This window comes from Lissotriton helveticus, chromosome 5_1 (genome assembly GCF_964261635.1).
Source record: "Lissotriton helveticus chromosome 5_1, aLisHel1.1, whole genome shotgun sequence".
In the NCBI taxonomy this organism is placed as follows: Eukaryota; Metazoa; Chordata; class Amphibia; order Caudata; family Salamandridae; genus Lissotriton; species Lissotriton helveticus.
Window position 1 is genome coordinate 1,919,665,048 of NC_136065.1, and position 18,159 is coordinate 1,919,683,206.

An 18,159-nucleotide genomic window follows, 5' to 3' on the forward strand; every position below is an offset into this window, starting at 1 on the left:
CAGGAAAAGAAATATTGACAGGCTGAGCCTGTTGCTGAACAATTGGCAACTGAGCAACCACTTGCTGAGCAACAGGAAGGGGTAACGGAGGTGCGGTAGCATTTTGCACATAGGGCGGAGGGGAACTCAGCAGACAAGACATTAAGGCATCTTCTTCTAATTCCTTATGTTTATCTGAAGAAGAAGTAGGCAACATTGGATAGCATCTATCTATCGCCATACGATGTTGTCTTTCTGACACCTCCTTCGCACCATCTTCTTCATTATCTTTAAGCTGTTGTGCAGCCTGTAAAATCGACATATCTTGTGCTTTCTTATCCTTTTTCGCTTTCTTAATTTCTTTCTGTTTGGCTTCTTTACGCCAAAGGCGAAAGGAGTCAAACATAGCCGGCCGGGCTTTTCTTTTGAACAAAATCGTTTCTAAATTATCTAGTATAGTGGGGTCAAAGCTACCATTTTGGGGCCATCTGAAAACTCCACTATTTTTCGTATATCGGACCCATGTCTCGTTAAAGGTAATGGGACCAATACCATGTTTCGAATAGAGCTCATAAGTGGGAGTTCCAACTGGAGGGATCGGGCATGATTCCTCCAACTGGGAATCCCTCGTACAACCTAAGCAACAAACTCTCTTAAACTTACTCAGCCCAGGCATCGTTACTTCTCTAGACTGATCACAAACAACAAGGGGTGAAAAAAACAGTAAGACAGTACAATCGTACTCCCCCCTTGGCTTCAAGGATTGCAATACCTGAATATACCAAAGAACAAAGCAAAACAAAGGTCTGTGGGAGCGACCCACCAAATACTTAACTAAGAATCGTTCCACACCAGCGAAGGTCCGTCTATCGTCTCGCTCTACCAAGCGTCATCAGAAGGGTCCAAGGCAGGGCGACAGTCAGGGCAGCAGTCGTCAGCAGCTGTCCGAGAGGAGTAGCCGCGCTGTTAAAGACCTTCGGTCCACTTCCGACATACAGGGGTCGATCAGGTGGTGCGCCTCCTCCGGAATTTTCTTGCGGGGCTCCTCACGACCCTCGGGCTCAACCGCTACCGCTGAAGTCGCCCCGCGTTGGGCGCCAGTTGGAGAACCGCAGCCTTAGGGCCCGGCGGCGCAGGGTACGCCTAAATCCCCTGGGTTCACCTGCCTTATCAAATACAGAGACACGGACTCTTCGTCTGGCGTAGAAGATGGTATTTATTAGCTGCAGCTAGTACAGTGGTCTTAGAAGTCGTCAATGCAACGAGGTTCAAAAGAGACTGCCACTTAACTCCGTGGCGCACAGGTTTATATACAGTACAACACAATGCAAAAAAGCAATTTCACAAGAGCATGAGCTATAGGCAAACGTTAGAAACAATGTTTTAAGACTAAGGCAACTCAAATTCCCGGTCTCGTTTGATACTCGACCTCTTAAGTAAATTACAAATGAATCCACATTATTCAGTTTACGAACAAAGAACACACACAAGTGTGTGTCGCAGGAGGACAGTCGTGAAACAGGAGAATGCAGGAGACATGTAGCGAAGGACAGCAGATAAGATAAACCAAAGGAAACAATGGTGTGAACCAACATATAGTCCGGACGGGGATTAATCAGCTCAGACAGGAATTAGTGTACTCGGCCAGACCCTGACACTCACTAGTAAACATTAGCAGAGAAGCCACCTGACACGCAAAGGCAGAAACGACAAAAACATCGCATTCGCCGTGCTGCCTGAGTGAGGGCAACAAAAATGGCGGCGACTACAAAATGGAGGCTGAGTACGAACGAATTCGTAATTTTCAGAACCTCAAGTCTTGCTGGGAAATACTTATGAGGGTTTGTATTAAAACTGGACTTAGGGGCAATGTTCAGCACCTTAACCCACATGCACAAACATGGATCATCATCATTGAAAATATTACTTACATACAGACCAGGGCCCTCACTTATGAGGCCCCTTGCAGCACCGGAATGTCACTTTTTTCGCGTTCTGGTGGCTCAATGCACCACAGCACATTTACAAGGCTATCTAAAGCCACTGTACGTGGTTTTTCATGGCCTTGTAAATATGTGCCCCTTTTATGCAGAGCACTGAGTGAAAGGGGAGTTCCAGGGGTGTTGCTGTGGGTGTTCCCAGGCAACACTCATGGAATCTGACACATTCTCAGATTTACAAGATATTGTAAACCTGGGAATGTGTCTGAATCTAACGCCACCCTTGAACCATGGTGCAAAAGTGCCTCCATTGGGGCATGGCAGCCCATTGTGTGCCGGCGCAGGGGAAAAGGACAGGAATGCACCTTATGACATAGATACAGCCAACCCAGCCCTTTTGTTTTGAAGTAGGACAGAGCAGCAAGATTCCTTGCAACGCTGCCCTACGCCAAAACCTCATAAATGAGGCACCAGGACTTTTGTAACTCACCATAAATCGACTCGCGGCCCACCAATGGGTTCCCACCCACAATTTAGGAAATGCTGAATAGGGAGATGGATGAGAGATGAGGAGAAAGACAAATGTGTGATTGGAAGTGGGAGAGATGGCAAGATGAGGGTAGATGAGAGAAGAAGGATTAGTAGTAAAATAGGAAGGAGACAGGCACAAGAGTGTTGAAGGAAAAAGGGAGGAGGGGTGCAATATGAGAAGAGAGAAGGAAGTCTGGGGAGATTAGAGCAAGGGAGTGTTAGAAGAAGGGAGTGAAAATAGAAAGGATGAGAAAGATGACATGATAGACCTTAAAAGGAGAAACTGTCTTGTTCGCAGCCATTATGGTTGTGGATCCAAGGAGGGGGAATACATGTTTTCTGGCTACTCCCCTGAGTACAGGGCTTCTGACCTAAATGCTTGTAGTGTGGTATTTTAAACAGACATATATCCAGGAAGGAACAAGTTATGCACAAGGGTGGATAAATTATGCAGCACGAAAAGGCAAATTGTGTGGTGTAATGCAGCACATTCTCTTGCAGTAATATTTGACTGTGTTGTAATTTGATTTGATTTTCTTATGTTTATTATTTGGTATACCTTTATAGCACATGAGCACACATGGACATTTAAGTTCATTACAAAAAATAGAGGCGATACATTGAACATGTTATAAAGAAACACATTAATATTGGCTGTGCAAACCTTTCACTCCATTTGTACTAGTTGACTCCTGAATATAGCAAGGAGTCACTGAAAGGAGACCAGGTAACTTTTGAAATGATTCAGCCAGTGCGTGGCATTATATGTGGTGTTTAGTAACCTTTGATCCATTTGGGCTAGAAATAAATCATTTGTTGAAATCTGCACATTAAACAGTGTATGGTGTATATACGCTAGATCCATAATTATGTGGAAAATCCTGCAACATTGCATAATTCCTGTGGCCCTGGCTATGTGGAATGGATAAAACAGACTCTCTATACAGACATACAGCTGTATTGAGAACCCCTCCCCAAAAGGTTACAGAAAAATTAGTGCTTCCAGTCATCGTTGGTAAGTCATGAACATCACGACTCGCCTTCTTCAACATTGTGTGCTTCCAGAACTCTTCAGTGAGCTAAAAGGGTGTGTGTTGATACTTGCTGGCACCAGTGGGGTTATTTTTTTGTGTCACTATTACTTTTCATTTGTTTAGCTTGTTCCTACCACTAGTGTAGCCTCACAGTGCTATTGCTTTGATTGATTTGCTGCATGCTGGAGAGACCACGACTTGTTCATGTGGGTGCGTGCAGGGAACTCCTACCTTGTCTGGGATTGGATACTGGCCAGGACTTCCACGTGGCTTGAGTATGACCTTTCATGCAAGAGAAGTGCACGAGATTTTGAGGCATTCTCCGAATAAGTGGAATGCACAGTGCCCAAGTGTAGAGGCATCAAGACTCTAATTAAGGATGTAGAATTGTAAAGTTATACTTAGCATCTCGACTACTAAGGAGGTACATGGATAATGGGCTGATTATCAGCGCTGGGACGCCTCTTCGCTGGGGCAGCTGTGCACTTTATAAAACAGGATAACATAACATAACATAATTTTTAAAGCTGTGTTCCACTGAGTTGAGATGAGCTGAGTTGAGCTGAGCTGAGTTGAGTTGAGCTGAGCTGTGTTGAGCTGAGTTGAGTTGAGCTGAGTTGAGCTGAGTTGAGCTGAGTTGAGTTGAGCTGAGCTGTGTTGAGCTGAGTTGAGTTGAGCTGAGTTGAGCTGAGTTGAGCTGAGCTGTGTTGAGCTGAGTTGAGTTGAGTTGAGCTGAGTTGAGCTGAGCTGAGCTGTGTTGAGCTGAGTTGAGCTCCACTGTGACATGAGTGCAAAATGATCTAGAGAAGATGGAAGTTATAGTCTTATGTATATTCAATAAAAGTAGCAGAATGCACACAAAATGTTACCAAAGATTTAGGCTACTCAAAGGCTATGTGTTGTAGCGTGCGACCCTGTGGCACGCGCCGTCCGAGCTCGCGAAATAATTGTCAGAGCACATGTTGATTCGGTCCACAATCGAAGCACATGTTTACGTTTTATTTATTTATTTTATTTTTGCAAGAAAAAAACGTCAGGACACTGGTTGGTTTCGTTTTTGGTTGCATGAAAGTGGACGTGAGATTACACTTCTGGAGGTGTGTAACGAATAATAATTATCAACATGAGTCTGGGATGGGGATTGCTTATTGATATGTGATCTGCTTTATTGTAGTTTCCCCTGCCCAAGGGCAGTTGTTAATTATTCAAACTATTTCGCACTGTGAGAAATGGTGGACCCCCTTATGTTTGGAAGAAAAGCCTAGATAGGCCCTTGTTGAACTTGGATGAAATATATATTATCAAAAAGTTGGATTACCAATGGAGCACTGATTAAAATTGAGAAAATAAAAAAGAATAACAAGGGAAAAACTGTTGGGACTCTTCTGTACGTGAATTCTTTTATCGCTGTGCATCCTGTCGTGGGACCTGACGAGGCTCCACCAGAGATACAGGTATAGTCTTACACCATATGTTGGCATAAGATAGTACTATGAACTCCACATTTGATAAAAGAGGAAAAGTTGGATGGACAGAATGTTAGGCTGCAGCCTCGGCTCATCGATGGAGGGTATTATGTTATCTCCATTGCCGATCAAGTTTCTTTAAGCACTAGGGGCCATATGTAGGTGGCCAAATACCGGTCGGTAACGGCCGATTTCGGCCGTTACCGACCGGTATTTTGAGTTTCAGATGTAGGGGGCCAAAATATTACTGATTCTGTGAATTTACCGAATCGGTAAATTTACTGAATCTGTAAATTACCGAATCGGTAAATTTACAGAATCGGTAATATGGGATGTAGGTGGCATTGAAAACAGTGCCAAAGGCCCTTAAGAATTCGTTATTTACCATCAAATACTCTCTGATGGTAAATACCGAATTCCTGTGTACATGCACATCTGTGCATGTACACCTGTGCCATGTGGCACACATACATGCCCTGAGGGCATGTATGTGTGTCACATGGCACACAAGCCCGAATCAGGGGTGCAACAGGGTGTCAAAGTGACACCCTGTCTCCCTTGTAAAATCGGTAATTTTACCGAATCGGTATTTAATGATTCGGTAATTGCCATTGGTTCCTATGGGCCTCAAGGCCCATAGGAACCAATGGCAATTACCGAATCGGTAAATACCGATTCGGTAATTATCGAATGTTACCGATTCGGTAATTATTTCGGTAAATATACCTACATAGCATTTACCGATTTGTAAATACCGAATCGGTAAAATTCGGTATTTACGAATCGGTAAATACCATTTACCTACATGAGGCCCATAGCTCTGTATTCTCTAAGGCCCGTAGGCTTCAGTTTGGATGACTATCTGGCTGATGCCATCAGAGGCAAGCAGGAGGCAACCCATTAAGCATCATACTGGAGGCTTGCATTACCTTTGAGTGGCATATCCAGGGATCCAGGGATCCATGGAACAATTAACAAGCATTTGCAATGCAATAGGTCTCGCATTAGGCAAAGTTTGAGCTTTTAGTATTGTAAATGGCATTGGCTATTTTTTTTTGCAGTAGTTACGTTTTGTTTTTATAAAAAGGGACATATAAAATATGTTGCATATTGACATATAATGATGCAGCCCACCTATGACTTATGCAGCAGCAAAATGGAGCAGCATTGAGATCAGAGTGCAGCTCTGGAGGCCACATGTCCACCCACATAAGAAATGTTAGAGGTTGTCCACTGACAAGTTTCCGAAATGGCGCCACCTCCTCTTCGTAACTGAATAATAAACAGATACAGAAAATACACACCACAAGCACTGCAATTTGGCAGCTGCGGCGTCTTCTGCATGATTATAGCCCCTCCCCTCCACATAATTCATCACTTGCCAAATAATGTATCACTTGCCACATAATTCATCGCTTGCCACATAATTTATCACTTGCCACATAATTCATGACACATAATTTATCACTTGCCACATAATTTATCACTTGCCACATAATTCATCGCTTGCTACATAATGTATCACTTGCCACATAATTCATCGCTTGCCACATAATGTATCACTTGCCACATAATTCATGACACATAATTTATCACTTGCCACATAATTTATCACTAGCAAAATAATTTATCACTTGCCACATAATTCATCGCTTGCCACATAATGTATCACTTGCCACATAATTCATCGCTTGCCACATAATGTATCACTTGCCACATAATTCATGACACATAATTTATCACTTGCCACATAATTTATCACTTGCTCTACAATTTGCAGATTTTAGCAAAAGCAAACATTCCTTTGTATCTGGAAAGGATCAGAAGTTACATCCTTACGGTTCCCCTACTTTCACTTATTGTAATGCGGTATTTAAAGCACATGCATGCATGTTCCCGTCCATATAAATCCCATTAACGGTTTCACCCATCTTATAATATTCCGACTGCGCATTTTCTACCTGGTGCGCCATACTCTAAAATCAATCCTTTGTATAGTTGACACTCCCAATCCATATATCTTAATACAGACATAAACATGTCATATTGTCAGTTGCCCCAACTCACGTTATTGTTATCTACCTAGATATAAATGTACACGTTCTTTCTGTCACTGGTATTAACGGTTTTCCCCAACTCTCTTTTTACAAACTGCACATTTGTTTGCTCCCAATTGTCACTATTACCTTATGTAAGTAACTTCCGCGCTATATAAAAAAAATGGATAATTAAATAAAAAATAAATACCGCAAAACATCCTCGTTACTCTGCCGGCCTGCGACCAGGAAGTCAGGCAGGCCGGCGCGACAACAGGAAACAGGAAGTAGGAGGGCGGGAGCCTACCCCGCCTCCCACGGAAGAGCCGGAAGAGCCGCGATTGGTTGCAGCACCGGAGCAGGCAGGAGCCTACCCTGCGCCCCGGTGCCGAAGAATGGAGGAAGAGTCCTGCTGCCGGTGAGTGGGGCTTCGCTTTGTGGCTGGCCTGCGAGGGCGGGAGGGGGGCATGTGTGGGCGCGCGCGCGGCGGCGGCCTGTGTATGTGTGTGAGCGTGCGTGTGTCTTGGAGTCTGTGTGTATGCGTGTGTGACTGTGGGGGAGGAGGAGGAGGGGGTTGCCTGTCTGGGTGCCTGCGTGTCTGTGTAAGTGTAAGTGCGAGTGCGCGCGCGTGTGTGTGTGTGTGTATGTGTGTGTGTCTGTGTCTGTCTGTGTGCATGCATGCATGCGCGGTAGGCTGGGAGTATGGGAGGGCGGCGCAGGACGGAACGTGCGCGTTCGCGCACACCAATCCAGCCTGGACTGCGCTTGTGCACCTTCTCGTCCGTCCTTCCCTCGAGACAGCTAACTATACGTCTCCAACCCTGGAAGCATCCTTTGGATGCTAATTCCAGGGCGAGACCTAACAACCCTGGAAGCATCCTTTGGATGCTAATTCCAGGGCGAGACCTAAAAAGGTAGCTGAAATAGGTATACTTATAGGCTAGGTGAGAACATGCACTGCAGTTTGGATGCATTCAAGACCTGTGGTGAATGGATGAGACAGGATCAATGTTCATGTACTGTTCTTGTTGGGCGGAGGCTGGTTAAAGATCAGTAGTCCTGCTGGAAAGCAGAGGGCATTGATACCAGCCAATAGGACATCAGATTGTAGACTTGAGTGGCTAAAACGGTCTGAGACAGCTTTATGGTTTGTTCTTCAGTTCCCACCATGCGATGTATGTTATGGCTGCCTTGCTTCCAGGTCCTCTGTTTCATGGGGTTTGTTGAGAAAGGTGTCACCTGAAGTAAGAACTGTTCAGATAATGGTGGTCGAAATCTAGGTGCTTGTATATTCTCAGTCCTAGCTAGGATGGGAGATTAACAGGTTTGTGGGTGAAAACTAATTAAGTGTGGCATCTGGTGAATGATGCCACAATATGCCAAACGCAAGTTAACAGCATCAAACAAAGAAACATTCTAGAAAGAATGCCTATTGGTGATTGTTAGTAATTCCGGATTTGTGGACGTTTTTCACCGTGGGGCAAACACAGACTCACTCTCAACGCCAGTGTTTGCCCTGCAGTGATTGCTGCTTTCTTTTTTTATGGGGGTGCCCCCCATGTCCCGGCTCTCTATCCCACCCTGCAGACAGGCATTTTGTCACCTACACCTGCAGCTCTATTTGATTAGGTGCTGCAGTGTAAGCAGAGAAAGTCCCATCGGCAGGAATGACAGGGCACAAAGCGTGCATACCGTAATGCAGGACTGGGTAAAGAGAACTGTCTTTTTATTATATTGGATGGACCTTTGAGTCATGGTTAATGGTCCATCTGCGAAGGCCGCTCTAATTCCAACCACAAGGAGATCTGATGGCAGTCTATGTCTTCTGTAGCTCAAGGCAGATTCATGTTAGGGTTAGGGTGTTGGCTGGAAGAAGGCCAGTAGAGCTCTTGGCTGACGCGAAATGTGGTCAAAAGACGATACTGTTGAGTAGGCCTTTTGTTGGCGCTATTGTGTTTTTTTGTAGTTTTATTGTTATGTCATGACCTTATGCAAATTGTTGTTGCGTTTGCTTTGTGGAGTTTTTCTCTTGTATTGCTGTTACTGTACTTAGGGGTTGTGATTTTATGGTTTTGCTGTGTTGTATTAATGTAGTGATTGTATTGTCATTGCGTTTTGTTGATGCAGTGTTATGTAACTCCTTATACAGACTCAAGTAAATGTTTCCAGGCAAAAATTTCACATTCCATGCTGGCTACACTGCAAAACAAACAATTACCACTTTCAAAGAGGCTTAAATTCCAAGGTCTCCCAGACATACATCTTTAAATGATGCCAGGCATTCAGCCTAAAGCTATGTCACAAACGGGTACTGAAAATAGAACTACACAAGCTCACTTTATCTGATCTGGCCCAAAGTGCTTTTGTAAACACAAGAGGCCTGCTTCTCAAAAGGAATTTCATTGGATGATGGAGATCAGTGGCAGTGCTATAGACGGTGGGGGTAGGACTTCTAATTTTAAGATAATTGGGATGGTATGTCTTCCAAATGCAGTTCTTCCTGATGAAGTTTACGAATGTATCACGGTAAACCAGTGCATTTGTAACACACACTGCAGCCTGACTCTATGCACTGGTGTCAAACTAGGATTTTGGGTCTGTGCTCTTGGGATAAGGGTGGACTCATATTTTGAGAATCAGGCTAAACAGAAGATCACAAATAGTTGTATTTTCTAGCAAATGTAATATTTATTTTTCATGAGATTTTTTTTTTAAAGAATTGATATATTTATTATCAAACATTTTTTTTTACTAGTCACTGATTATCCTGAAAATCGAATAGGACACACCAGAACCAGCTCTAGACACCTGCTCTAAAACTTTTGCTATTTTCAGTTCTGTTACTGAGTGTGTCTGTGAGTCTTTTTTCATTGCACCCTGTGTTTCTGATGGCTGCACAGCACTCTGTCACATAATATGGCTGCCTGCTCTATAGAAAACTTACTGATACAACAAAATTAATTCAGACATGAACTATTGCATGAGAGTAGAGGCGACCAGGCAAGGAATTCTACAAAGATAACACTAGTCCAGGGCTGGCCCAGAGTCGCCCTACTGGAGTTGGAAAAGTAGATGTGAGTTCCCGAGGCAGCATCAATAGTTGGATCTTGGTTTCAGACGCTTCCTAGACAATCCTTTAGCTGTTGGCGGGTTCCGCCTGTTTGCAGCGTTTTGGCTCAATCTCTTCCCCGTGTCCGAGCTTGCTTTCTGTGGCTTAAGGCCATGCTGGTGTACCTCTGTGCCGCTTCTTACCTCAGAGTCATATGGCGGACGCTGTCTTCTTGCTCAGACATCTGGGGCCTCATTTGTGAGGCATTGAGTCACTTTTACGCCCCGCTGGTGCGTCACTTTTTGTGACGCACCAGCAGCGTAAAAAATGTACCTTGTTGCACCAAATTTACAAAGTGACGCATCTAGGTAGATGCGTCACTTTGTAAACCCCAGCGCTACATTATACCTGCGCCAGGTATAATGTATGCAGGAGGGCGTTCTGATGCAAGAAAAGGTCATAGAAGTGAAGCAGTGAAATCTATAAGATTTCACTGCGCCACTTCTAGGACGCAAATGCGTACATTTCTTACGCCTGCCTCACAGCAGACGTAAGACTGGCGCAGGCCCTTTCACATGGGGCTTGCCCCATGTGAAAGGACACATTGCTGGAGTTGCATCACTTTTGTGACACACTCCAGCAATGCGTCACTTTTGCGTCATGCAGATACGTCAGAAATACTGACGTATCTGTAACTCCTTGCGCAATGATGCGTCATATTGTAAATATGACGCATCATTGGTGTCGCAAGGAGGCCGCAATGAAAAGTGACGCATCGCTGTTTTGATGCAGCGATGCGTCACTTTTCATAAATGAGGCCCCTGGCCTCTTTTTCATCTCCATGACTCAGCTCATTTGTATGAGTACCAGGAGTCCTTTCTTGAGGCGTGGGGCAGCCCAGAGCTAGGGCGTCCATGTTGGATTGGGGCCACCACAGCCCTTTGTTTTAGAAAGACACCAGACCGTGATCTTCCAGGCTTGTACCTCTGGGTATGCCCATGCTTAGCAGCCAGCTGCCACGCCTTGTGAAGCGTCCTTGATGATGGCAAGCAAGAAGGTAACAGTAACCTGTTAAGTGGCGCTAGTTTGCAACATTTGAGGCAAATCTGTCTGTCTGTCATAAAGGACCAACCAGTGTCCTTTGATGCATCCTTGTAAATCTTCTTCATATGAAAGTTATAACCTGCTTTTGATTCAACTGGTGCCAATACACACTTTGTAATTTCACTGCAATATATTATGACAGGCGAGCCAAAAAGAACATCTGGCAGCAGGCAGCCAGAACAAGTTCTTCTCCCTCTCAAACATAAGATGTAAATTGTGCTACCCCCTCTATTTCTAGGCGTAGTCCGTAGCCACTGTGTCTGCAGCCGCCCTCCCAACCAGGAGCTCAACAGGGCGGAGATCCCTACTCCCAAAAACGTGGTCAAAGCGTCTTCACACAGAACAGGATCCACACCCTCTCTATGAATCTCGGCCCACGTAACTCCATTTCTTAGTCACCTTGACGTCAATCACAGGTGTTTAATGTAAGTGAATAATCTAAGGATGCTATGTTTGATTAATTTCGATACATTCTGGATGTTCCTGTTTCTAACACCTTGCTTCTGATAGCTTTAGTTGTCTGTTGCTGAGTGCTAATTCCACCCGTCAGCTGTACACACCGGCTACAGATTACACTATACTTGACACATGCATATCGCAGATGGTTACATGATTACACGCTGAACCATTCACATAACATTATGTCTTTCTCCTAACATAAAGGAGTTCCAAGAATTTATTGAATGCTCTTTTGGTGCAACCATGTGGTATATTCTATATATGACAGGCATATATTCAAAATACAAACCCGCCACATTGCATTTGCCATTGCTTGTTTTTTGTATGGGGTTTGATATTATGTACCCTACTGATAACAGATAGTGCACAATGTTGCAAACGGTAATAACATTATTTAACCTATTATTTTTAAAAGTATATTGTATAAAATTGTACTTCTGAATTACAGGGCCTTGCCCTTGTACCTCCCTTAACCTAACCTTACCTTTTCTTGTTTTGCTTTGATCCTAACCCTTCTATTATTTTACATTAAGAGTCGCAGGATGTATGCAGCTGTGGCACGGCAAATGATGTAGCAGATTAAGGATTGGTGGCAACTGCAGCAAATTAATTCATGTGCAGAAAATACAAGGACCACAAGATCGCTTTTGTCTAGTGGCCTTGGATTTATACCCTACCATCAACTCAACCCTTACACTGTGCCCTTTAATTCTACCTGGCCCTTCCCAGTTTTTATTCTCTTTGATAGTCTTGCTTTTTGTAATCCTAGGGTAGGATCCAAAAAAAGGCATGTCATCCACCACCTTCTAGAGTGTATGCCAAACAAGGCATCTCCAGTACTTATTAGGTTACCAAAGAATACCAGCCTCCCTCTACAACAAGGAAGCGGGCCACATGACACAGCCTCTCTCTGCGATGATATTATGCAGACGTGTCTGGGTATGCTGATTGCTGAAGTGTATTGTTTAATATTCAGGGTGGCCTTTTGAGACATCATACATTGCGGGCTAACAATTCCTGCAGTTTTTTGCGCTATTTTTCAGAAGCATACCATTATAAACTAATGGGGTGACCCAAGATACACCATAGGACCTGCATAACAATTAGTACAAATAACAATGTGTTCCACTGGCACATTACTAACAAAGCTAGGTATAGGGTAATGGATACGTTAGTATGGTCTTGGCGTGCGAGCAAAAATGAAGAGATCATACACAAAATTCTTCAATTGAATTACAGTTATATTTTCCGTCTTTTTTTTTTTCAAATATATTCAGGAAAAGGTTGCTCCGAGAGGAGCATAGAAGAAAGTGATTAAAGAAGTGCTCATGTATAAGGTGATGAAAAGGAAAGTAAAAACATTTCATTAGAATTAACTAAATCTTTCAAAGCAAAACAATGGCCACCGTATCTTCCCTGAGCCACTGTAGACAGCCTGTTTGAAAAAACACTGATGATGTATGATCCAGTGGTGATTAAATCCTTACACACAGCTCTTGAGGATCAACATAATCAAAACAAGCTAAAATGAAGCTGTTGACGTTTAGACCCGACTATTGCATAAGGTGATTTAACATCCTTGCATGCAATCAGGGTGTTAAAGTTCTGCCAGGATGGGTATCATTTAAGCTAGTGAGGGGGAAAGCTGCCAGGACTTCAGCATTTAACTCTAGCACATGCTATGAAACTAGTTCTAATTCGCTAGTGAGTCAGTTTAGGTTCCCCACAAACTCATTCAATGGGCAAACACATATAATGGGATTCAATCCTGCAACCACAAGATCACACACAGATCTCAACAATGGGATTTCAACTCACTGAGATCTCTTACTGGTGATGTATATGTCTGTTCTGAGTGCGTATTGCTTTTTCTGTATAATGAATACCTACCTGTAAGGAAACAAGTGCAATTAATCACATACACTATACTTGTGTGTTTTGTGCATGACACATACATTTCATATGTATTTAGAATTCAGGGTGTTCGATGAATTCTCCCAACCCACGGAAAAGTTTAGTTTCACCTCACCCACTTCTCTATAGTTGTTTTTGTTTCCTAAGATGGAAGGTGCACAGGCTACAGGAAATTGGGTGTTTAGTGGGAGTTTTACCTGCTGCCACTCAGGTCTGCCATGAGTGACTACGTAGAAACAGATAGGCCGGCCAGCAGATGTGTAGATCTCCTTTGTAACTGCTGTAAGTCTTGGGGGTAAGAGTTCTGACAGAGATGAACAGTTCTGGTTTACCAAATAGGCAAAGTAGGCACCGGCCTATGGGCCCCACTCCTTTTAGGGGCCCGCAACAACAGATCAAAATACAACTTAAAGTACATAAACCAGAGACATCAGATTCACATAACAGTTTATCTCTTAAAACCTCCTCTTCAGGCAGATGTCAGTTGCATTAGGTATTAAGAGATAATTTGCAAGGTGGGCCCCGAAATTTCGACTGCCAAGAGGCCTCCACAGGGTTTTATTGGCACTATAAAAGAATGGCAAAAGCAGCTCAGCTCGTCATAAGCACACGAGCACTGTGCTGCATGATGAGCTGAGCTCGTCATGAGCATGGAAGGGGTTAAGCCCCTCCACCGACTCTCCAGAGGAGCATAGAAGACGTAAACACTCAGGAGGAGGGGCCAGCAGCAGATCAGTGCATAAAGCCCCAGGAGTGCATAGGGCTAGTATGTGGCAGTTGGAGCAGGCACTCCCATTATAATTGGCGTGGCAACTCAAGCGGCCTGGTGAGAGACGTCCTGGGAGAGCAGGTTCCAAGTGCAGGCCATGATGGAAAGGGGTCTGAGGAGGCAGCCCCAGTGTGAAGAGGAGACCACTGATGGGGTGGCTCAGGCAACCTCCTCCCTCCCCCCGGGATAAATGAAGACAGCAGCTCCGGTTGCGGGGCAAATAAAACAAGGATAGTGAACTGGCACCCAGTTTATACAGGCAGGATACCCCAGGAAACAGAGAGCCTGCGTGGACGTAACACAAGGGGATGCTCTGAGTGCACAGGAGTTGGTGTTTTGAAATGGCGGGTCACCCTTGCACCATTGTACAAGCCTGATGAAGGGTAATCCACTGGCATAGACTCTGAGTCACCCTCTGGGAAGGCCTTGTAGTGAGATGAGGCCTTCACCCTTGCAAGCTGCTAAAGACGTCATGGAAAATGGTAAAAGACACACAGCACAGGGATTATTAAAACAAGAAATTGCAATCCTAGTTGACCTAGTTGTCTTAGTAAGGCCACAACATAAGAGAGAGGGAGAAGGGACACTGAGAAGAGATGCACCACTACTGATTACACGCTGGGTCACAACTGGCTAACAACATTTTGGGGACATTCGGAAAGTTTCCCTGGGAATACATTCCATCCATTGCTTACCATTTGCTTTGTGGTTTGTAACTCACCTTTGCTTGCTTTTTATTTGCTGACTTTATTGGTTTTAGGCTCACCAGCTTGCCAGTCCCTTCCCTTCCCAAATCCTATTTACTGTATTCTTCTACCAGTACTGAATTTCTGTAAACAGGTCTTTAGATCATGATCTTATCTTGTCACATTTACTGTGCATTCACAGACAGGGATCAAATGTCAGGCTATGTCTTCCAGGGAACTTGGTGTTTACTTTTCTTTCTCTGACTTCAAAGTGAGAGGATTTATGTGACAATCATGCTGGCTACTACGATGTTATTTTTTTTCCAGCATAAAACAACATTTAAATGTTTGTAAATGAGCATAAAACAACATTTACATGTTTGTAAATGAACTGTATAGATATTTCAGAGTATGGAAAGTAAACACGAAGTACAATTTTGGCAATTTTGAAGTGTGGTGGATACAAATATTTTACTATGATTAAAGAAATCTCTATGTCTAGGTGATGACATTTCCACACATTGTCGTTTGTGTGCTGTATACTTGTATCCGTAAAACTGTATGCTTGTGCAAATGTACTGATCATTTTTATTGATCATGTGTTGTCTTTAATAGCAGGGTGCTCCTACACCATGCATACTCCACTTTACCCAACTCCACTCTGCTCCACTCCATGCCACTGCATTCTACTCTGCACAACTCCACACTATGCCACTCCACACTGCATCTCTGAATCCTATTGTGCACCACTCCACTCTATGCCACTTCACTCAACACCTCTCTACTCTACACCACTCTAAGCCACTTCACTCAACCTCACACTACTCTACTATGCACCACAGCACTCTATGCCAATCCACTGTAAGCCTCTTGAATCTACTCTGCCCTACTGTACTCTACAATGCTCTACTCTATACCACTGCATTGTGCGCCACTTCACTCTACTCTGAAACAATCTACTGAATGCCACTGCACTCTATGCCACTTTATTCCAGGCTGCTGCACTCTGCGCCCCTGCACTCTACATCACTTTACTCAAAACAAATACACTCTACACCACGGCACTCCAAGCAAGTCTACTCTATGCCATTATACTCTATGCCACTCTACTCTACACCACTGCAGTCTATGTCACTTTACTCTGCACCACTCTACGCGACTGCACTCTGTACTAATGCACTCAACACAACTACACTCTACGGCAGTCTCCTCTGCAACAATGCACTCCCTGCAACACTATTCTAAGCTGCTGAACTCTATACCACTCTATTCCAAACCACTGCACTCTACGCCACTGCATTCTACGCAAATGCACTCTACACTCGAAAACAACGCCCACAGTAGCAAGGAACTATTCGGTATCGTCAGGGAACTCTCTAACCCCGATGCTGAAAACAACGCCATCCCCCCCTCTCAGGATCTCTGCGACTCCCTCGCGGTTTTCTTTCACCACAAGGTCACCGATATCTACAACAGCCTCTCCACACCCAACACAAACCCACCACCGGAATACAACACTGACAACACCACCATCCACACCTGGAACCCAACCACCACCGAGGAAACCACCCGCATCATGAACTCCATCCACTCAGGATCCCCGTCCGACCCATGCCCGCACCACATATTCAATAAAGCCAACAACATCATTGCACCCCACCTACGAGACGTCATCAACGCATCACTCACCACCGCCACTTTCCCCGAAAACTGGAAAAACGCCGAACTCAACGCCCTCCTAAAGAAACCTACAGCAGACCCCACCGAACTCAAAAACTTCCGACCCATCTCGCTCCTCCCATTCCCTGCCAAAGTGATTGAGAAGATCATCAACACTCAACTCACCACCGCCCTAGAATCCAACAACTCACTCGACCCCACACAGTTCGGTTTCAGAGCTAACCACAGCACCGAGACCGCCCTCATCGCAGCCACAGACGACATCAGATCCCTGACAGACAAGGGAGAGACCGTGGCCATCATACTCCTGGACCTCTCCGCAGCCTTCGACACGGTATGCCACCGTACTCTAATACGGCGCCTCATCAACGCCGGCATCCGAGGCAAGGCCCTGGAATGGATCACCTCCTTCCTCTCCGGAAGAACACAGAGAGTCCGACTCCCCCCCTTCAGATCTACAGCTACCGAAGTCATCTGCGGCGTCCCACAAGGATCCTCCCTCAGCCCCACCCTCTTCAACATTTACATGACCCCTCTGGCGAACATCGCACGCAAACACGGACTCAACATCATATCCTACACCGACGACACTCAGCTCATCCACTCCCTCACCAACAACCCCACCTCAGCAAGAACCAGACTACATGAAGGCATGAAGGAAGTAGCGGACTGGATGACAAACAGCCGGCTTAAACTCAACACCGATAAGACGGAGGTCCTAATCCTCGGCCCTACTCCCACCGCCTGGGACGACTCCTGGTGGCCCCCCGCCCTGGGCAGCACCCCCCAACCCACCGACCACGCCCGCATCCTCGGCTTCATCCTGGACTCGTCCCTCTCCATGAACAGACAGGTCAACGCGGTGACATCGGCATGCTTCAACACCCTCCGCATGCTCCGAAAAATCTTCCGCTGGATCCCCACCGACACCAGAAAGACCGTCACCCACGCCCTCGTCACCAGCCGCATGGACTATGGGAATACTCTGTACGCCGGCATCACTACCAAGCTACAGAAGAAACTTCAACGAATCCAGAACGCAGCCGCACGACTCATCCTGAACATCCCCCGCCACCACCACATCTCCGGACACCTGAAGAAACTTCACTGGCTCCCAGTCAGCAAAAGGATCATCTTCAGGCTCCTCACCCACGCACACAAAGCCCTTCACAACCTCGGACCAAAACTCCTCAACCACCGCCTCTCCTTTCACTGTCCTCCTCGCACACTACGCTCGACAGGACAAGCCCTGGCAGCCGTGCCCCGCATCCGCAGGGCCACCGCCGGGGGCAGGTCCTTCTCCTACCTGGCAGCGAAGACCTGGAACTCTCTTCCCAGCCACCTACGCGCCACACAGGACCACCTCTCCTTCAGAAGGCAGCTCAAGACCTGGCTTTTTGAGCACTGTCCCCCCCCGCCCCCCTCAGCGCCTTGAGACCCCCACGGGTGAGTAGCGCGCTTTATAAATGCAAATGATTGATTGACTTTACTTAAAACCAATACACTCTATGC

General features: G+C 45.3%; 1 protein-coding gene across 1 annotated transcript in view; it reads right to left on the reverse strand.

Moving 5' to 3' along the window:
• Window positions 1-1,184: 1,184 nt before the first annotated feature.
• Window positions 1,185-18,159, reverse strand: part of LOC144753882 (uncharacterized) — a 41,373-nt gene continuing 24,398 nt past the window's right edge. Inside the window, exon 5 of the mRNA XM_078641423.1 lies at window positions 1,185-4,284. Coding sequence (XP_078497549.1) covers window positions 3,972-4,284 — 313 coding nt within the window. The 3' untranslated portion in view covers window positions 1,185-3,971. The remainder of the gene's footprint in view (window positions 4,285-18,159) is intronic.